General features: G+C 43.3%; 1 protein-coding gene across 8 annotated transcripts in view; it reads right to left on the bottom strand.

The window, feature by feature from the left end:
• The window catches only part of TNIK (TRAF2 and NCK interacting kinase), a 364,653-nt gene that overhangs the window by 66,044 nt on the left and 276,038 nt on the right, over nt 1-22,571 (bottom strand). For 5 of the 8 annotated variants that reach the window (XM_033125457.1, XM_033125416.1, XM_033125423.1 and 2 more), the window contains 3 exons: nt 6,824-6,934; nt 5,889-5,975; nt 4,632-4,820 (listed from right to left, as the gene is read on the bottom strand). In XM_033125457.1, coding sequence (XP_032981348.1) covers nt 4,632-4,820; nt 5,889-5,975; nt 6,824-6,934 — 387 coding nt within the window. The remainder of the gene's footprint in view (nt 1-4,631; nt 4,821-5,888; nt 5,976-6,823; nt 6,935-22,571) is intronic. The other 3 variants (XM_033125434.1, XM_033125438.1, XM_033125448.1) reach the window with 1 other exon arrangement.

Below are 22,571 nucleotides of genomic sequence, written 5' to 3'. Positions count from 1 at the left end.
AAGCCAGAAACAACAGAGGCAAAATATTTATTCCTTGTAGGCGACAATGGCCTGGGGAACAAAACATAAATATGCTGAATACTGGATTTCGTTTGCATTTGTGAAGTGCCTACAGTTTCAATGGCAGATTCACATACATGTGCATGACCCTGCAGACTGCAAGACATGAAGTACAGATGGGAAGCTATACCTCAGAAGGCTATGACTTGTTCCAGGTCACACAGCAAGGAAGTGGAAGGACTTGAACTCAAACCCCTTACTGCTACCTTCCAGGTTTCTCTCAAGCTAAATCTTAAGAGAGATAAGCAGGGACTGAAGAAAGATGGGAGCAGAGCTGTAAACTCTCTAAATGGTAATTTAGGAACCTCAAATATAAAATAACTCATACAAAGAAAACAACACATCAGTGTAGAGCAGAGAAAACCAAGTGGAGATGGAGAGTTCTTACGTACATGGATTTCAGAGTCCAATGAGCTGATAGGATATAAAGAGATATCTTGGCCCATCATCAGTCAAATAAAACCATGGCCAGATGACTAGCATGCATCATAGAGAGAGAACATGAGAGAATTTTAAAAAAAAATAAAAATACAGTCTCATGTAGTACTCATGTTGACAGAGCATTCTGTCACTGCTACGTATTGGTGCAAAAAAACACAAAAAGTATGAGGGTGGGGTAGGAAGGAACACAGTTACTGCCAGGCCTAGACAATCACACACCATTTTAAGGAAAGGAATCTGTTCCATTATAAGAAAAAAGGAATTATAAGAAAAGGAATCACTATCATTCAAAAAGTGACAGTGAGAAAAAGAAAGACCTTCAAATTTTGCTGATGTTTAACAGAATCATACTGATGTTTTCACAGAACAAATGTGACTTCCATCCCAAATCAGAAAAGGCAGAGAATTTGAAAGGAATGAAAATACCCCCCTCTCCCACCAACGCCCCACTCCTCCTTTTAATAGAGACATTAATGTTCTTTTTTGGTTGAAATCTGAGAAACAAAGTGAGTGTTACATTCAGGATAGATAGTACAAGGAGAGAGGTAATGGCTCAAACAGATTTGCAAATGATCTAGTATTTTCTTTTGCTTTTACTGCATCCAACAGACTGATAAGAAAAGTAATGGGAAATGCGATGACTTATGCTCCACAAAAAAAATAAAAAAATAAAAAAATAAAGGCAACAAAAACTAAGAGGAAGAATCATTATAACAATATTACACTGTTTATGAAAAAATGTTGATTTGGAAAAAAGAAGAGAAGTAAGTGTATGAAGAAGAAGTAATCAAAGAAGGAAAAACCACCCTGATGAGAAGGTACAGAGCAGTGAGAAAACAAACACTGGAACAGATCCCAGAGGCGTCTGCAGTGGGTAGAATATGGCTGGTATCTTCAAGGGCACACAGGGCAAAAAGCCCCAACACTACATCACAGTAGACCATGGCCTGGGAGCAGCTGCTCGCTCCCTCCTGGTGAGGAGATTTTCAGATTTATACCCTGGCAGAAGATGCATTTGAAAAAGAAAATGGTATCTTTTACTCTACCTCCAGGAGGGAATTTAACCCACGTTATTTTTATCAGTTGATAAGTAAGGTCCTGCTGAGCTAGGGATACTGTCCATATCTCAAGTCTTGAAATGTCTGCTACTATTTGGCTACCTTCCTACTATAAGAAAAGAAATCTGTAAATAATACTCTAAAAGAAAAGTTCATACATTGCTGATGATAAACATTAAAAGATTAAGAAGATAATCGTCCTCACACTCATTTTTATTCCCATTTTAAGAAGTGGGTGTTAAAAATAACAAGGAATCAAACCAAGGCAGACAATTATTTGTTCTTGTCTGTACACCAGTCGCTCCAATCCCAAAGTTAGTACTTGTCATTCATTTTATCATCTAAATGTTTCATCTTTCTTCTAAAATATGAACACCCACTCTAAGACTTGGGAACTGTCTCATGAATAGATTGATCATTAGTTGGAAGCTGTACTATGTTAGGCACACCCGGGGGATAGGACTAAGTATGAAATCCCAAAAGAATGTTCCCACATGTCTAGCAGTGCACGAAGCCCAAAGGAAAAGCACCAGCTGCTAGGGAAGCCAGGGACCTTGGAAGATGTCACCCATCAGAGGTGACCCAGACTTATGATGGCCAGGGAACCTCAGGAGTGCTTGATGACACAGCTATGTGTTTTGTATGCTCAACTGCTTTGTTTCTTTTACTACTAGGAGCCTGGCCAGGAAACACAGGGGAACTAGGAGTTCTAGAAAACTTCCTTGATAATAACTGCAAAGTTTTGCCCCTAGGAGTGTCACAGCTTCTGAAAGCTCAGAACTATGAACTAGTTCTGAATAGAGAGGATAGGCCAGCACATTTAATGATGAGGACAAATAGTAACTAGAAAACAATTAAGTCAAAGTGGTTCAGTTCAAATCAGAATGTATTGGGTAAGAGGTAGAAGGAAGGAAGTGGCAACTACACCAGACTTTTTCCCCCTTTCTGGTACATTTGTGCATGAGGAAGCCGCACAGGGGAAAGAAGGAATTCTGGGATGCTTTGCAAGGAATCACAGTCTTCTCCATTGGGATACACAGGTGTCCCTGTCCTAAACTTATGCTTGGGGCTGGGAACACTGAAAGCCAGGTGATCATGAGTCAAGGAGAAGTCATTTAGCAATGCAGCACTTCTCAGAGGAGCAGAGGTACTTGTAAGGTTGCAAGAATTCGTGGCCCTCCTGCCTGAGGTCCACATGAGTCTCTAAGGCCCTCCTTAATTGCAGCAATGGACAGCTGGGGATTTATCACTTTGGAGATGTTGGGAGAGGACAAACAAATGACCTGAGATCCTAACTCTGTAGTTGGGCTACATTCTTATGAGTGAGATCACTTTTGAGATCTCTCTATGGTCTTTGAGGCCTCCTAAGGCTTCAGTTGTACTTCAAGACCAAGTCTAATAGGACAAGCTGGTCCATGTTTCTTGCATGAGTGATGCTCAAACAGAAGTCTTGATCTGGAATCATTAATTTCTGCAGGTGCTACCGTCATTAGCTTAGTAGAGGCTAGTTTTCCAGCCTTCTGAACATCTTCCATAATCAGGAGCTGTGAGTTTGGCTTAGCTGAGGGTTTCAACTTGGCATGGCTAGACAATGGTTTAGCAGGGGAAGAAGGTGGCACATCTCTGCCAGCCAGGATGCATGTCAACTGCTGTTTAATAGCATAGTGATTCTGCTTAGCTGGAAGAACAGGTGGGTTATTAAGGAGTCAGCGCTGTACCTGGGAGTAGGGTCACACATTTGAATTATTGATCTAAGAGAGAGAGAGGCAGCTGTTACAGACATAGGTAAATACCAATCATATTTACAGACTCAAAGGGAAAGTAATCAAAAACGTTCTTTACAATGAATAAATGATTTTCTCTACAGATTTAACTTTTTTCAGTTTTAAAAGAAAATGTTATTTTTGTAAAAATAGTGCATGATCACCACAAAAGATTTAAATAATACATAAAAGTATAAAAAAATTTAAAGAAAAAACCCTGTAGTTTCTTCCTCCCATAAACAACTGTCGTTAACATTAGGACACTAGACACTATTTTAAGCATATTCTATATATATAAGATAGAATAGAAAAATAAAAAGACAGAAATATTTTTATAAAAATACGATCTTCTATAAGAAATCTGGTTCTGGTAATATTAATATCATAGTGTAGATAACTTGAAATAAGCTCTAGCTGTAAATACGTGAAGATACTAGAACAAGATACAAAATAATGCCAACATCCTTTCAAATGACTAGCTATACTCACAAAAAAATAAAGGAAATCACTAGATGCCACAAATAATGATAGAACTGAAAACCAGGGTGTTGTGCACATGAAGTGACACCGAGAGTCCTTGGGAGGGTTGTTGATCTTGGTTAGAGTTATTATTTTGTTTGTTTGCTTTACCCATTTGGTTACCACCCACTTTTGTTTCTACCATCCAAACAGTTTTTAACGAGATTTTTAAAAATAGCTCATCACAGAGCCAAGTTCCTGAAACTCCTTCCTTAATCTAGTAGGTGAGCAAATGAAGGGCCACTACTTTGGAAATGTTTGCAAAACAAATACAAATGAGCTGTGACCCTGGAAATGAATACCTCAAACACAAGTCTGAGGCCAACTGTTCATTCCATCAGTACCATAAAAGTCAAGGGAATGTTAGTGACAACGCTAACGATCAGCTTCAGGGTCCAGGTATGGATGGGAAATGATTTCACCTAGAATTCGTTAATTCCTAAATCATATTCTTCCATAGAAAAGTCACTGAAAATCCTCATGCTACAAACTCAACTGGACTCCTACAAGGAAAATTATTTTTCTACTTCCTGTTGTTGCTTATAAAAACCTACTGCATCAGCAGATACAAAACAAAAAACAAAACAAAATCCAACTATAAATGGATTAAGGTGCCTTGCTATTTCTCTACAGAAATAATGTTATGACTCACAAACGCAAAGCATGCACGTCATGAAGGATTGTCTTCTAGCTTCACAGCACTACTTTAACTCTCCACCGTGACTGGATGAACTCATTATAGCCAATAGCCTGGCCAACAAGGCATGACTACACTTGCTTGCTCACTTACCTCCTTGGCCCATGCTGGTTTCTCACTAGGACTCATCCCTTCTTTGTAATGATACAGTGACTTCTTCTCCACTGGCCTCTGCTCCTGCCGCTGATGTTGAAGGGAAACCAAGTAGTCTCTCTCTTGCTTTAGCTGCCTCTGCAGTCTTTCTGCTTGTCTCTGTTCTTCCAATTGTTTGCGCTTATATTCCTGTCCAGATCAGGAAAAAGCAGCAAAAAAAGGCCATATCACCATACAGGAACCATTGGCCAGGACCAGCTGAGCATGCAATGGAGTCAAAAGTGCTGGTAAATAAAAAAATACCTCAATACTAACAGAACAATAGGAGGATATCAGGATGTGCTATAGAGACAAGCTACAGCCTTGGGTTAGCATCTACACAGAATGTGGCATTTAATGAAAACGCTATTGCTTTAATGGCAATCCCTACAGAACACCACCCATTGCAAAGTGACTTATCACTGATGAATTACAACCAGGAAAGTGGCAATAATGACATCTGGATGGTCAGGACACAACCCCTCTAAGGAGCTATCCACTTCCTGATTTGCTAATTAAACCATTCAAATATGTATGATTAAGTACAAAATTAAACAAGTACTAAAGATATTGCCTTGATCATCTTTTAACAGAACTTGGATCAACAAAAACTATTATTAAGATTATGTTCTGGCTAAAAAATATCATAATGAAACTGGATAAAACGTTCACTTGAAAAAAAACATATACCAAGAAGCTCCTTTGGAGAGCAGTGCAATAATAATAAAAAAGTACTTCTAGTGGAAGCTGCATGAGCAGGGAACACAAAATGTTTCCATTGTAAGGGTAAAACTAATAGTCTGCAAATGAAATATGACTGCAGAGCTGAGTGGTTTCTTATGGAAGAGGCACATTTTGCTGTGATTGTATTCCAGCATGTTGCAAATGACCTTAAAAATTACTCTGCAATAAACACAGTGGGTCTCAAAAACAGTCTGAACTTATAATAAGGCTGGAATCATGTTCAAGTTTTCCAGATAGATGGAGTTAATAAAGAATACCCAACAAGAATATTAAATGTATTAAGACTCGGCAAACTGGGTCAGGAAATGTGTGAAGTTTCTATGAGATTTTTTGAGATCCATGAGGCTTGAAGGATCCCCTCTTTTGGACTGGCATGCTAGGAGGACAAACACACACATGCATGTACACACACAGCCACACACACACACACGATGAACACAGAGCAGGTCAGCTGGCTCTTGGCTTTCCCATTACCAGAAGTAGAGCTTGTTCATGCAGTAGCTGCTGCTGCAAGATCTCTAACTGTCTCTGCTCCTCCTCTAACTGTCGCCTGATGTACTCCTGGAGAGGTAGGCAGCAGAGAATTCAGAGGAACACAAAGAGAGAAAGAGAGAGAAAAAGAACCGGTAATTTCAAAGGTGACAAGAGCTGCCAAGTTAAGTGTGGAAGGAAGGAGGGAAAAAAAAAAAAAAAAAACCCAGACACCTCCTCACAAAACAGGAAAAGTATGAGCACCAAAGCAAAAAGCATTTCAATGCAGTCAAAGGCACAAGCCTGCTACCTGCAACAGCTTACCGAGATGGCTCAGTGCTTTGCTGTGACTCTTTGGTTTTAATAAACCCAGCTACATTTTAAAGCTTTTCATTACAGGTTCCCTCTTTATGGGCTACCTGGAATTAACAATGCTATAAAGTGCAGATGCCCCTGTGCAAGCAGCAGGGATAAAATAATTGTTGAATGCCACTGTGCACTGTCTTTCGAACAGAAGCATCCTGCAGAGTTGCAGTGTACTGTTGAATGCGATTCTGACAAAGAGAAAGGGGCCTGCATCAATGGCTCCAAGGCATGGAAACCAGAGACTGCCTGAGTAGAAAAGCTCTCCTGAAGCAATGAAAGAGTAGCACGTGCTGCAGTGCTACCTTCAAAGTAGACCCCCCGGGTTGGGAGAATCAGGAGATCAAGGTGTGTCAGAGGACTCTGGCCTGGGCAGGAAGCAAGGCTGAATGCGTGGGCATTGCCAAGGTTGTGCTTTGACGTCTTGAATAGGGGAGAGAGACGAGTTGCTTGAGAAAGAATAAGAACCTGCTTCAACTGTGCAGTCCTAAGAGAAGGTGACCCACGCCCCAGAGACAGCTGGTGCTGGAGTTCACAGCGGGGCCACCTGCGGGGCGGCCTGGTCCCAGCTGTACCTGCTCATGCTCTGCCCGCCTCCGCTCCTCTTCCCGGCGCATCTGCTCCTCGTAGTGCCGGCGCTGCTCCCGCTCTTGCTGCTTCCGAAGCTCCTTCTCCCGCCTCTGTTGCTGTGGGGCAACAAGCAGACAACCCTGAAGGAAGCGGGCACAATGCGGAGGGCGGGCGTGGGGAAGCCAGCAGGGAAGGGTGCAGAACTGTGTACCCGAGTGAGCTCTTAATGAGAGCTGCCTACATGCCTGCAGGCGCTGTCTCTCCTGCACTATTGGGGGACACACTGGCAAGGAGGGGGTGACAGAGAGCAATTCAGTGTCACGCAGAAACACCGTGCTATTTACCACGCAAGTAGCCTATCCAAGTTTATGTCTCTCCCGAGAAGTTCCCGTTAAGTGCTGTCTCCCAATTGGCTGATGGAGGGTTTCAAATCAGGGGTAGGAAACATCAATTTTTATAATAAGTTACTTGTTACATCTCACCAAACGGTTTATGAGATTCTATAGGATTGAAAACACATTCACAATACTCATGTCATCCATTCTGTACGACACCACAGAGGGCAAACACGTCATGGACAAAGCGAAAACCGGAGAAGTGAAGTGACATGTTCAAGTCCATACAGTAATTAATGGCAGAGGGCTCAAAAGAATTTCCTGATTCCCACCCAGGCCACTACCCTTTCTGACACACCAGGCTGCCTTTCCTCATTTTCTGGACTGTTCACTTTTGAGTGTCAATCTCAACGTCTTGCTCAAGACCCTTAAGCTCAGGAACCATCATCATCTCATACAATTATAACCATGGCTCCGACAGTGGACTATGTGGTAAGTACCTTTCATGCTTTATCTTATTTAATCTTCACAAAAATCTTCTGAGGTAGATATATTGTTATTATTCCCCATTTTGTATGAAAAAAACTGCAGCCCAGAGAGATTACGTAATTGTTTAAGGTTATGCCCACATTCAAGGTCATGCCCACTGAGTGGCGGAGCTTGACTGCAAAGCCAAGCAGGGTGACTCCAATCTGAGCTCATCACTACAGAAGATGAAGCGGCAACAGGAGTGATACAAAGATCACAAATCAATCCGGCTCTTCATTATACTCTCAGGAAAGAAGAACCCCTCAGGAGCAGTCACAGGAGCTAATGTATCCCAACAAGGGATAATACTGTCCCCGGTCCCTGGAGCATTTGGAATGTGTGGGGGAGTGTGGGAGGTTTTCTGGTTGTCCCAGTGACGGAAGGACATGCCTGCCACTTAGCGTGAGGGGCCCGCAATGTGCAGCATAGTCATACACTACAGAGTATTTCCCCACGCCACGTGCCATTAGCGCCCCTTTGGAGAAATGCCACAGGCCCTTCCATTTGTGTCAGAGCCCAGTACTGGCATTAGGATTTCTTCTTCCTCAAATCCGAGGTTTGGAGGGGACATCGCAGGGGGTCCATTCCCTTGTTAACTTTCTCAACAACACTTCACTGCCTGGCTGAGGAAAAATGAGTTATTCAAAACAGAATGGATTACGACTGTATCCCACTGACAAGCTAGCTTTGCACAGCCAGGGATACGGCTTTCTAATACAAAAGCTCTGTCCCAGCCCCAGCTAAAGGGACCACAGACATTCCAAACAGCAAAGGAACCCAGGGTGAGGAGGCCTCCCTGAGGTGGTTCGCGCCCGCAATCCCCTGGGCTGCTGTTGTCTTCCCATCACCTCCGAAGCTGGGGTGATCAGCTGCATTTTTTGAGACTCAAGGTGTATCACTTCCACATATTATTTATTTGTCCATCTTAGATTGCAGGCGATGGGAGCCACTGGGCAACTGTATGCAGTCAAATGCACCATCAGACGTGCATTTTCAAGAGGCCTCCCCGCTGCCACAGGAGGGGGCAAGACTAGAAGCTGGAACATAGTGCGAGGCCATTCTATGGATCTGGGCAGAAAATGACAGGGCAGTGATGGGTGAAACAAAGGCTGCGGGGGAGTCCATGTTTACAACTGCCGCTGAGGATGGAGACGCAGCCCACAGTTAAAAAAGACGAAAACCTACCCAGATTTCCAGTTGTTCTACCAGGACTAGAGTAGGCGCCAACTTAGGAGGAGAAATTAGAATTCGGCCAGAATAAAATAGGCAGCGTGGTGACTATGGGGTGTGTGAGGGTGAGTGATGTTCCCGGCCGAGGAGTGAGGCAGACGGTACCACAGAGGAGGAAAAGCAGGTTTAGGAAAGGGAGCGAGAAGTATGTTGGGGGATAGATAGGAGTCAAGTTCCAGACATGCGATGATTTGTTTTACAGAAAAATAATACAGGAAGATATGAGTTGAAAACATCATCATGGGAACTGACTGAATAATTTGGACTGCAGACCCAACACAGAGATATTTCCAACACTCAACCAAAGCACATCAATGCCAGCATAGAGAATACAATAATTATGTGTACAGATCTGGCTCCTGGCAGGAAATAGCCCTAATTTAGCTGACATTTCAAGTTTTTCACTCCGACCATTGCTCTCTTTCTTGAGGGGGGGAAAAAAAATCAAGCTTTTGGAAGATTTAGCGGATTTTTATGTGAAGGATTTGTGCGTTTTCAGCCTCTTTGCCAGGAATCAATACTACCTTATAAATCACATGCCACTCAGGTCCCCATGCAAGGTGTACACAGTAGTGATTGCAATTCAAGACGGTCTGGGCTTCCCAAGTACTCTGTAGTTTCTGAGAAAGACACTCAAAAGTGACTAATAAAAATACTGATCTCACTCAGATCAGCTGCTGCTAAGTCAGGGAGTTGTCTGCCAGAGCTCTGGTTCCTGCGGCGAGGCTGGAAAAATAAATCACTTCCCCAACCTTCTGAAGGCACCTTGCCAATTTCCAGCTGCTGCATCTCAGTGTTAATGCCTTTCCGGGAAAAATGTTTGCTCTCCCTCCTCCTGGGCGTCAGGCTGTTTGATGGGACACACGAAAACATGTCAGAGAGAGACCAAGTCCTGGGCCTCAAGCAGACACCGTCATAAAGCTTTAAGACTCTTGCTAGAAGTAGCAGTTTGAGGCTTGTGTTTGATCCTGGGGGATGCCCAGCCGCTCACTTGTGGCCTGGGACCTGGCAGGTGCACAGAAAATTTTATTGAACTGAACCGGGTAAAAATCTGGGGCAAAAAAAGACAACAGAGCATACTCATATTTCTTGGCTGGTATTTTCCTTCCTATCAGTACTTACAGTTTATATCACACTACCTCAGATTATGGTTCTCAGTCTGTCTTACCTACTCTGTACTCTAGGTTGAAAGCTATTTGTGGGTAGGGTCTCTGTTCCACTTTAGTTTTTATGTCCCACTATATCCAATATAGAGCCTGATACCACTGATATTTATTGCATTGAATGCTGTAGACTGGGTAGCAAGAGAAGAGGAGAAAGACTTGCAGAGCCTCAGACCACCCCATTCACCTTTCTATGCCCTTCCAGGCCAGAATATTCTTTTATGCTGAGTACAGACAAGGCCTAAGAATATTTTCCTAAACAGAGACCCATCTACAATTGGCATTGGCATGGTATCTATTTGCCATCTTAGAGAAAGGCAGTAACATAAAATAAGGGAATAAAGACTTTAAGTTGAAAGTGGAAAAAAGGAAAATCATTTCTAAATTTCATTCAAATTATGCATAAAGATGTTAGTAGTTCTGTTTTCAAGAAAGAACGGCTTAAACCAACTACTCAAAAACTCTTGGCAGATGCCCCAGCTAGATTGAACTGCCCAGAAGTATATTTTTTATCCAAATCTTCTTGGATGCATCTCTAAAAGTTATATCACTTAAAATTATTCAGTGGGTTCTTACAAGTTTCTTAGATTTTTTGTGTTTTTTTTTTCCTTTATTCTCTTGGTTGAGGGATGATTGATTATACCCACTCTGAAAACTTTCCAGGCTAAAATCATTGTAGCCTTGCTCTATGGAGTGGGACACGGGGCTCTTGTCCCCTTTGTCTTCTGCTGGTGTTCCCAAAGAATGATTCTTTTTTTAGAATAGTTTGATCCTCTCCGTGGGTGTTCCCTCAGGCCACATCCAGGCAGAGGTTGTGTGGCTGCACTTTCAAGTATATGAACTTGTTCATTTTAATGAGGAAAATAATCCTGCGCCCTGCTCGGGGTACCCTCAAAGGTTATGCATTTATCCCAAATTGACTATGTAGAATTTCAGTTCTTTCAATTCTTGTAAGGGAATATCACCTTAACCCTTAAATATTCAATTCTTATTACAGTTATAAGAAAGAATTCTCATGGGCGTTCATGACAAAGGCTGTGGAATTAAGCGTTCTCTCCTTTCGTTTCTTTAAATGTTCTTTTTAAATTAAGTTCAACCAGCACAAAGGTGTGAATTGCACAGGGTGCTCTGGCTCTTACAGAAGTGACACTGATGAACTCCTAGGCCATAAATTGGATTTTACAATGTTATCAGAACCATTGAGTAAAACTAATCACTGTGTTTATGGCAGGAATATCACCTCAGACGTTATTCACAGCATCACTCACCACCACGAAGCAAGTGTATAGGTTTTCAATTATCTCAGAAAGCTCGCCTGAGTAACACGTTTATTTTTACCTGACGGACAACATGATTCCCGAATCCTTTGGGTTTCCCTCTTCTCTTAGCTGCTAGGACTCTTGGAGTCAGACTGGTGCCCTCCCACCTCCACGCCCGCACCTGGACACCTCGTCGTGCAGGCATTCTGGGTACTGACCCTGCCCTCACGTCATCTTGTTTTCCTCTTTTATTTTACAGTCCCGTCTACTTTATTTTCTCATTTATTTTTAATTGCTGTCTTAATCTTTGTAAGCTACCGTAAGTCCTCTTTTCAGAATGAAGTTAAGTCATAAAAAAGGAACTATACAAACAAACAAATGAAAAACAAATCTTGACCCTCCATATCTTTTGAAACCTCAAAATCTCCCTTGGAAAGATCCAAATGAAGATAACGAAGAAATTGTAGACGTGTGATTTGGTTCTTTGTTGATGAAGAGGTCTGTTTACATCACCTGAGCATGTGGTTAAAGTTGTTTTCACGGCAGTGGGGATCAATCTGCTCTGATCCCGCGATGCTCTCTCACTGGCTGGTTAAAGCGAGCTACATAGCACACACAGAGCTGTCTGGGACCTAAAGGGAAACTTAACACGATCTCCTTTCTAATCATAAAGACTGTACCATGGACCAGAATCTACCTGAAGGATTCCATAAGGATAAGAATCTTTTGGAAAAACGTACAGGATTGTAGTCTCTATGTATGGTGTTTTTTTTTTTCTTTTTTAACCTAAAATAGTACTTCACCATAGATTATTTTAAATAGAGCCTCACAATTGCTGTATGAGATAAACGGGGAAAATGTCATTTCTAAATTTTCTTCTTTTTATAGACTCTCAGGATGGCCACATGATAAGTTAGGGGAAAACCATGGAATGAATACAAATCATCATATTGGGCACTGTCTCTGAGTATCAGGTATTTGCTGGACTGGGTGATTCACATGCTTCAGCTCTTAATCCCACAATGTGACTACCGAGTTTATTATTATTATTCCCATTGTATAGATAAGCAAATTGAGGCTCTGAGATGTGAAGTAAATTGTTCTATGTCACGTATCTGGAAAATGGTAGAGTGTGGAATCAAGCCCAGGTCGGTCTGACTCCACAGTTCTCACACTATGCCCTACTACCGCCCGCCTCTAGTATCTGGGAGAATATTCTATCAGTTGGCGATGTAGTGGGAAGTACATTGGAGATGTAGTGGGAAGTGAGAGTGTGGGGAGGAACCAATGAAAAGATACCTCATCTCTCCTGTCACCATCAGCACTTCCTTCAATATCCTTAAGAAATGTCAGATAAGATACTTGGTTTTTTTTTTTTCTTTTGGTAGATTTGGGGAAAACAAGGCTAGATGCCATTGTGTAAGGTTTTGGGGTCCTGGGTCTATCTTTTACATACATCATGTTTTCCACTATATAGACTCAGAGGCAATGTCCACATTTGAGAATTAATATCCCACAGCTGCAATGTGACATGTTACTGGGGACAGGAGTAGCTGAGGCAGGCAAATAGCTTGGAGGAAAAAATACCGGAGCAGAAATAGTAAGACTAGATTCTAATCCTGCTCTTCCACCAACACAAACACTGCAGACCACACAGTCTCAGTACACATTTGTTTAACGAATGAGTGAATGTAGTATGACCTTGAACAAGTCACCTTAACCCAAAATGCAATGAGGGGGCAGATTAGGTGATTTCACAGGTCTGTTCATTCCAGAGTCTAAGCAAGGATGGGCTGCATTGCAAAGCAAAAACTACTAACAATTCAGAGTAAGAAGTGAAAACGGAGCAGGATTCCAGTTTTCTCTTAGAGAGCTCCACTTGTGTTTCATCCCAGCCATCTCCTGGAAGCAGTGAGAGGGGACCCCACTGACTGTGGAGAACTCGAGTCAGCCTGCAGCGGACCGCAAGCAGCCGGTGCAGGATTAAGTCGGGCTCCTTGGGAAGTACCTCGAACCATCCCCTCAACTCAGGGGCTCTCTGTAAAGATACTCCACATGAAAGGACCCAGCACGGTCTTTTCAGTCAACCGCAGAGCACACATGCCCCTCACTTACGTAGGACGGTTCTGTATCAGCTTTGCAGGAGCTGTGCTTGTGCCCAGAAGGGTTTAAGTTTCTGGGCATTCCATCTGCCCATTTGAACATTTGCTCAAGTTGCAGTGTTGGAAAGAGCATTGCACACCAACCACAGCAGGGCAAGGGCATGATTCCTTGTCACTAAAACTTGGATTCCAAACTTTTGTTTAATTGGAAGCATATTAGAGGAATGGTGAAGCAGTCTGACACCTCTGGATTCAATATACAAAAAAGTCATCACAATAAGAAAAAAGAATAATAATCATTAATAATGAGAACACACACTTACGTAGCGCCTCCTCTCATGCCAGCACTGTCCTGAATGAGTCGTATTAACTCCTTCAATCCTCGCCACAACCCTTTTCGGCACAAACTACTATCATCCTCCCCTTTTAACAGATAAGGAAAGAGACACATACAGGCCAATAGCCTGCCCAAGTTCACTCAGGTCCAAGTGCAAAACCAGGACCACGCTCTGTGTCAGGCTCTTGCCATGCTATCTTTGGATTCGGAAGAAGATGGTTGAGACATTTATGTACACTAAGTGAAAGATGCTATCTTATGCTTTTGCAAGGGACCATTCCCCCTCTTTCTAGCTTTACTTTGTTACCTCTCTTTCATTCACAGAAACAATAATCAGAGAACCACTGAGGAAGCCAGACAGACCGCATGCTATTCTTTTCACGCTTACTTTACTATTAAAGATAAAAAAATCCACCCTACCCATTCAGAGCTTTCCTGGAAATTAACGGCTGAAACTCTTCCTTCGAGTGCCCAGGCCAACTTTGGAAGAATGGGCAGCTCCACAGCTGAGCTCTGAGTCCGTGTGTGCCAACCTGGACAGCATGCATGTTGACAGTTCTAAACACACTGAGTGGCGAGGAGGCTTCGTGAAGAATTCTGGTCCCGCATCTTCTACAGGTGCTAGTCAGAGTATTATTCACAATCTCCTCATTATCTCTGAGCCACAACAATTTCCCTATGGAGAATGGCTACCTGCATTTTCCTGGGTCTCAGACAGGGGAACAAGAATGGCTTCCCAACATTGTGGGGGCTGATGTTGAAGGCATTTTAATTTTCTTTGACATAACTTATGTGAATGCAGCAATTCACAAGAACTTGAATCAATAATGGAACAAGTGGCTTAAAAATAGAGTATGCTTGCCTCAAGCCTCTAAAGGTAGAGGCAGAGAGTATATGTTAAATGGACTACGTGACTCTGTTTGGGGAATATTGTCCAAGGGATTCTGCTTTGAGAGAAGAAGTGAATTAAATCACTTTTGAGATCCCTTATGTTCCCTGACCTCTATGATTCTATGAAACTAATCACTGAAGAAAATAAGAGTGAAATGAAAGAAATTCGTTTTAAATGTCATGTGAAGTAATACTTTCTGTGAAACTATTTTGTTGTCATAGTTCTATGGTTAGGAATCATTAAGAATGATAATTGTGAAAACACAAGAAATTCAGACTTGAGGTCATAAAAAGAGGTTCCATGAATACCCTAGATCGTGGAAGACAGGTCTTGAACACTCGTTCCCTGCTGTCACTGAAAAGCCCTGCCATCTACCTACGGTCAGCAAATGTCTAATCCGTTTTTTTCCCCTAGTATGAAATGCTATAAGTATAATATACTAGTATATCCTTCCCATTCCTTGAAAGTGTAGGAAGGGGTCTGGGCAAAAGGATTTCACGTATCAGTAGCATTTTAAGAGTCAGTATAGGAATTTCAGCCCAGCTTCCTCATCTTGGCAGGAAATCCCACCCATCTGAGGATCCAGAAGACTACGCAGAGAAAGTTAGGCCTCTTGCAGCACAGCCGGTGCGTTAAAACAAGAAGTCCTTCCGGATCCACTGAGAAGCAAGGTGCCATCAATCCCTGCATACCACGTGGCCTCCTGATGCACCAGCGTGATACATACACGCATGCAACTGCAGACCATCGTCAGAGACCTGTGGGCAGGCCCTGCATGGGACAGTGAGCATCCAGTTTGGCTCCCAGCTGTTTCATAATTTCTGTTCAGTTACTGGAATGACAAAGCAAAACCCCAGCTGGAAAGTAAGTGTTCAGTCTTCATGCTGATGCTAACGACATCCAGGAATAAAGGGCTGGTCTGCCCCCCACCAGCGACCACTGCTCGCAGCACACATTAGGACGCCTACAGTTAATGATTAAGTAAATGAAAGGCCATTTCTCAGCAGTGCTGATAAATTAACACTCCAGGCCCTGAAAGGGGAGGGTTATTCTTGCTCATGGTGCTGTCTTCTGCTGAGGGCCTGGGAGCGTGGTCTAGTGGGTGAGAGAGAATGCAGTCCTGGGGCAAAGCCACACTGATTTTCCTGCGTCTCCTACTTCTGCCCACTGAGCCTGCTCAAGCTGCATTCAACATTGAACCCTCACCCTAAAAAGAGATAACTCAGAGTAGCAACAACAAGGCAGACAATGGGAAATAAAGATTTGTTGCTTCTTGTGCAACTCTCCTGAACTTATTCACATACTTACTCGGTACAAGGTACTGTTCTAAGTGCTTTGTATGTACTAACTCACTATCCCATTTTATAAATGGGCAAACTGAGGCCGAGAGGTCATGTCTTACCCAAGATCACAAAGGCAGTAAATGGTAAAGCCGGGTTCAAACCCAAGCAGCCTCTTACTGTACTCTGGACTACCTTGCTTCTTCCTTCTGAATGAAGAGATCATTCCTAATGTACTGTGTCCCTGACGCCCAGAAACGACTATTCAGACATCACAAGGTCTCTGTCTTCTGATAGGTTTTGTTTAGGTCCTGGTGGGAGATGAGACTTGATGCAGCTACTTGGTAGCAATGATGGGATCATAATAATTACACAGCACTGAAAATGACAGCGAGAAATACTGATAAGAGAATCCATTAAAAAGCAGAGTTCTCCAGGAGAAGGTCCCCTGAGGCTTGGCTAGGGAGAGGAGACATACCAGGTGGCCGTTGATCCTTCTAAACGAGGTGTATCTGGAAGGACGACGAATGGGCTGCCTCCTTGTGCTAGCACGGCCAGGACTGCTGACTCAGTTAACAGCAGACGGATTCACTAGCAAGACACAGGAAGAGGGGCGCTCTCAGAAAAGAGCCCTCACAAAGGGATGGGAACGTCCAGGTTTTATAGTAAACAGCGAAGGTACATTAGAGAATTAAGGAAGGCAGGCGATGGGCACTGCTATCTAAATAGAAAACCCTTCAAACAAACAAACAAACACTAACAACTTTGAAATCACCTGTTCCAAAGTAACAATGAAATATTCATCCAACAATGTCAATCCATTCCTGGGTCAGGCATGGTGCCAAGCTTTCTGTATACGAGTGTATGATTCCATTTACTTCTCACAACAATCCTGCAAAGTAAACAGTATCTTAATTGTGCCTATAAGGAAGCTGAGGTTCAGAGAGGGTAAGAGATCTGCCCATGGCCGCAGAGCTAGAACTACACCATGGTCTCCACAACTCAAAGCTGGTGCACGTTGCCTCCACCCTAATCTACTATCCTGCGATTCAAAAACTATTGACATTTTTTTCTTTTAATGACATAACTGAGTTCCTACTAGTATGATAACAACTATTCTTCCCAAGGTATAAATAAAAGCTTACTTGTTGGTACATTTTATTTTAATCTATTTAAGAGGGTTTTACTGCTGCACATAAAGGAATTTAAACTTTTGGAAACGATACCTCTGACTTCAGCCGAAGGCACCCACTCCAATAATAATGACAACTAATATTTACTGAGTGTGTTCTAAGTATCGGTGCTCTTCTCAGGCTTTCTATGAATCAATTCATTTAATCTTCACACCAGTCCCAGAGGTTAAATGCTACTGATATTTCTAGTTTTACAAATGAGGAAACTGAGGCACTGAAAAATTAAAGAACTTACATCTAGTTCTTTTAGGAAGGAAGATAACTGTCAGCCAAAATACTACTCTCAACAGAATTCCCCAAATGGTCTGTTGCCCATGAGATTTTTTTTTTTTTAGAGCTTTACTATGTTGTCCTACATACTGAGTTTTAAAGAGATATGCAGCTTCCTCCTGCCCCTACCTGGTTCCCCCCCCCTTATTTTTTGGGGGGGCGTCTAAGAACATCTGGGAGAAACTACTTAGGTTCCAAAAAATAACCTTACACACCAACAGCTTCTCGGTATTTGGGCTCCAGCTGGCACAGATTCTGTGAGATGTGCCTGGCTACCCTGAGTGAAAGCGAATGCTAAGAGAGAATGTGAGCGAAAGCGGACCACAAATGGATGAGCATGTAAATAGGAAAAGTTCTCTAAATAGAAGCAGGAGGTGGGTTTCATTAGCAATATTTAAGCTGGATTTGACAAGTCCTTGAAAAGCAAGATCTGTGTAGCTCTTGGCAGTTGACAAAGGTCTTTCATGTCCATTTTCCTGGTCAACTTTTAGAGCAACTTGGTGGTGGGAACAAGCTCTGTTAGTAGTAAGTAGCCTCCCCACAGAGCTCAGGAAGCGGGGTGTGGGGAAGACTATGAGACCTGCCAGGGCATGCAGGGAGTGCACAGTAGCGAACCCCAAATTCAAATCAATGACTTTCTACTCCAAAACCAGATCCGACTTCCTGAGCAAGTTGTTTCTCTTCCTCCAAAACAGAGGAACTATGTTCCTAAAGAGTACTACACAAAAATTACCCTTTTAAATATCTTCTTTGTCATTGTAACTAAAGGACACTGTTATCGAACTCTACCTTTGGGCAGCATTCTGCAGAGCTGGCCCCTTTAACTCTGTCCTTCCGCTTGAATCCTTGATTTTCTGTGCAACAAGATCAATCTCTCTTGCTGCTCGTTCTACGTCCTCATCAGTCTTCTTTGCTGGCTTCTCTTCCCCTACACTGACTGAGTGCTCAGCGCTCAGGCCCAGACTCGCTTCCCTTCAATGTACTTCCGTGACCATACACCAACAATTCCCACTTGTTCCCATGGTCAAGCCCTCTTCTGCCCTCTTCTGTGGCTATCGCTACACAACCTGGCTGCATCTTTGCACCACCACTGGCCGCCTCACAGCCATCTGAAACTCCCTACTTTCCCAAAGTGATCTCATCCTCCTGCTCCCAAACCCGATTCTCCACCTGGCTGTTCCAGTCCCACATCAGGAACCTTCTGTGACTGCCCACTCACCTTCATCTCTGACGTCGAATCACCACCAGTACTGCATGTCCTACAGGCTACACCTCTCTAGAACGCACCCGCTTTTCTCAACCCCCACTCCACCATTGTCCAATTCAAGCATCACCCTCTTTGGCCTGGACTAACTGATCTCTTCCACCGACTCAGGCTCCTTCCAACCAGTTTCCTTGCAGCAGCCAAAGTTGCCTTTAAAAATACAGATCTGGTCCTGTTCCTTTGGTTAACATATCTCAATGTTTTCTCACTATTCTGAGGAAAAGTCAAAATTCCTTAACAAGGCCTATGAAGCCCTGCAAGACCGTGCCTCGGCTTCTCTGTCTGGCATCCCACATGCCCCTCTGCCCTCCTTCAGCTGGACTCTGACCAAGAGGCCTCCAAGCTAGGCCAGGCGCCCACCCCTGTGGTACACTCCCTACGTGTGCATTCATCACCGTGTCACTCTGGCAATGATAAGGATTATTTGGGTGGCTATTTGCTGAATGCGTGTTCCCCTCACAGATCTAGTCTTTACAAGGGCAGACTGCATTCCAGCTCCTGCACAGAGAATGCAGAGCGGAGGTAGGCATCCACTACATTTGTCACATGACTGCTTATAGGAATAGGAAGAAGATTTTCTTTCTTCTACCATATGCTTTAAAAAACAAAAAAATTGAGCTTTATGTCATGGAAAGCCCCAGTCACTCCTAATAAAAAGTTAGCAGCTTATGGGAAAGTCACTGCTTAGACTGCCAGGCTCTCATTTTGTACATCAGGGCTCCACTATTACTGCCAATAAGATACCGGTAGTATTTCTTTAAAAAAAAAAAAATTCAGGCACTAGAACCAGAACAGCAGAGTATGTATTAGCTAGAACTGGTTGTTTGATCACTGGATGATGTTATGTTTGTCTTGAGACCTAGATGTCTTGAAACACTTTTAAAATTCTCCAATGAATAAAACCTACAACCATGTAGCAAGTTAGAGCTCCTGGAGTCAAATTAATTCATTCCTGGATATTCTCTCCCCCAAATGAAGGAATAGAAGGCTCTTAGCAAGTTGAAAAAAAATACCTACGTCACTAACATCATCTCAGAACTCTTGAGCAAAATCAGGCATCATCACAAACCTTCTGCCCAAGGTCAGTCTGAGAAGATGAGCGGAGGCTGTGCCCTAATACCTCTGTGATACCCTAAATCTGTGATAGAGAATAAAACAAGTTGTGCTTTATCAAGGCCAAGTGATGGACATTTTTATGGAACTGAACAAAAACAGAAGAGGCCCTACGCGTACTTTCTCTCACTATTGATGGACTCATTCACCTGAGCTGCGTTTAATCAAGTTCCTGGAACTTAGTTATAAATTGTACTTTATCACTGGTCACAAGCCGAGAGTCTTGCACACACCATTTAATTGGCCTGAAGCCACGTCCTTTTCACAAAGATGATAAATGGCTACATTCAGTGTACAAAGTCCTTCTAAGAATATACAGATACTGATTTAGAACCCAGCCTAATCCACATGGCTACCCATAAATAGCACAGGACATGCAGAGCTTCCTTAGAAAGCTCTGGTAGGAGGTGACATCTGAGATCACTGAGGAACAGGAAGGCTACAACCTACACAGCCTCGTGTCCCCAAAAGAGCATCTGAAGGGCCTGTATTTGGAAATGGGGATGTGTTTCCCAGGATGTCCACACAAGCCAACTTGACCCACAGTGACACGAAATTCCAAAGTCTAACTATGGTTTTCAACTGCTTCCGTTGACAAAGTAGCCCACGTTCCTACTCAGGACACCAGAAACACAAGTTGTCACTCCAGGCCAGGGCAGCAGATGTGGACGGGGATCCAGTAGGAGCAGGACGTGGGAGAGGAGTCCCTAGTGGCAGAGACAGTCATTACTTAGGGGTTCAGAATTTGCAGCCATCTAAGTATTTAGGATTTATTTTTCTTCTCTATCGAACAATAGGGGCAAGATAAAGGATCAAAAGATAAAGCCAGTACAATCTCTTGCTGTCCTGTGGTCACAAGCATTCTAGCTTCTGGTGAGGAGCCAGGGTTCTTGCACGCTGGGACACAGAGGAAAGCGTCTCTGTGCATGCAGTCACCTGTGCGGGGACGTAGAGGGTGTGTCCCTGTGGAGGTTTGTCTGCCATGGAGTCTGAACACTGACTTGCATCCAAGGCAGAGGCTCCAGAGAATGCCACAGAGAAAGAGACATGAGGTTTTCTCAGCAGTAGCTCTGGCTGGGAGCATAAGAGCCAGAACCGGCTAAAAGATGAGCACCTGCTGGGTACAGCTTCTCTGCCTTTGCTTAGGAATCCTTCAATTCTCAGGGTAAAAGACCCCTGAAGACGAGTCCAGGTAAAGACTATGGTGAACACACAATGCAATAGACAAATGACACATTATAGAAATGTACACTTGAAACTTATATCAACTTATTAACCAATGTCACGCCAATAAAGTTAAAAAAATTAAAAAACACCCGACTATGGAAAAGCATGCTGAGTATGGCTCATGAGCTGAGAGGCAGAACAGAGGTAGTGACAGCACTTAGGCTCTGAAGTCCAGTCCCCTGGGTTTGAAACCTGGCTTCTTGTCAAGCTGTGTGACTTTTAGCAAGTTATTAACCTCTCTGAGGCTCAGTGGCATTACCTTTAGATTGGGGCTATTGGAAAGATTAAACGAGACAATTCACATAACATGTTGAACAGACACAGTACCTGTCATATAGTAAGTACTTTGTAACTGTGAGAGATGATTATTCCAGCAACTTGAAAAAACACATAAAGCTGAAATAAATTGTACCAGGTAAGAAAATCTGAAAAATAAAACAATACAATGCAGCCTCTGAAAAGACTGCACTAACTGAGGGTCTAGGTCCAATGGCTAAGAGTTCTAAAATTTTAAAAAGAGGAAGGTATCAACCACAAGCCAGGAAAGAAGCAGGGAAGGCAGGATTTGGGGACAGAGCCTGAGAGGGCACTCACTGCCTAGCTAGGGACAGAGGCTGGACCAGTTTAAGGGAGTAAACCTTGGATCCAACCAATAGAGGCCTCTGGTCCTCGGAAGACTTGGGAGCCTAGAGGAAATGGTGTGGCTTGGGGCTGGAGGCCAGTAGAAGAGGCCAAAAGCTGGCCTGGTGGGCTGAAGGAGATGACACCGGGGCACCTTTCTGACAATTTCAATTTGTGCCCAGGAGAATAACCAGAGGAGCAGGCACCTCCACTGGAATAGTTTGTACTTCACTTCTGACAGCTGCCTGAGGACACCTGCAGTCGCTCACAATAAAAAGTTAAAAGCTTAGAGGAAACTCACTGCTTAGACCGCCAGTGAGTTTCCCCACCTCTGCCTGCTCCCCTGCCGGCCTCTGCCCCATCGCACTGCAGCGCCGCTGTCTGTGACGGTGTAAAGCCTACACTAGAGGATGGTGAGCTCCGAACTGCTCATGTGCTGACCATTCTTCACACAGACAATATTACAGACTTATATACTTAGAAAGGAAAGGGCTTCACTTGCCTACTGCTGCTTGCAGAAACCTGCAAAGTTCAATTCTGAGGACTACAGTTGAAAGCTCTAATTGCACATCCACACTTACCATCTCAGGGCCCATGTGGTCATTGGGATCAGGGAGACCTAGTACGAATCCTGGCTTTGCACTTACCGGCCCTGGGACATGGAACCAATTACTTCCCCTCCCTGAACCTGTTTCCTCTTGTTAAATGGAGACCATATGCATTTTGCATGAGAAATAATGAATGTATGCAAAGAGGTCATGACAGTAGGTAAGATCTTGGTTATAAGCAAAGAGCCCGACCTGGTACTTGGCACACTAAAGTCACTCAGTAACTGCAACTGTTGGATATTATTGCTGCTGGTCTGCATCTTAATATTCCAGGGACATGATGAGGTTGATGGGATTTATTGCAAACTGGAACTGAGGCCCGCACTGAATT

This window comes from Rhinolophus ferrumequinum, chromosome 2 (genome assembly GCF_004115265.2).
Source record: "Rhinolophus ferrumequinum isolate MPI-CBG mRhiFer1 chromosome 2, mRhiFer1_v1.p, whole genome shotgun sequence".
Classification (NCBI taxonomy): domain Eukaryota; kingdom Metazoa; phylum Chordata; class Mammalia; order Chiroptera; family Rhinolophidae; genus Rhinolophus; species Rhinolophus ferrumequinum.
This window is presented reverse-complemented; position numbering and strand designations above follow the sequence as displayed.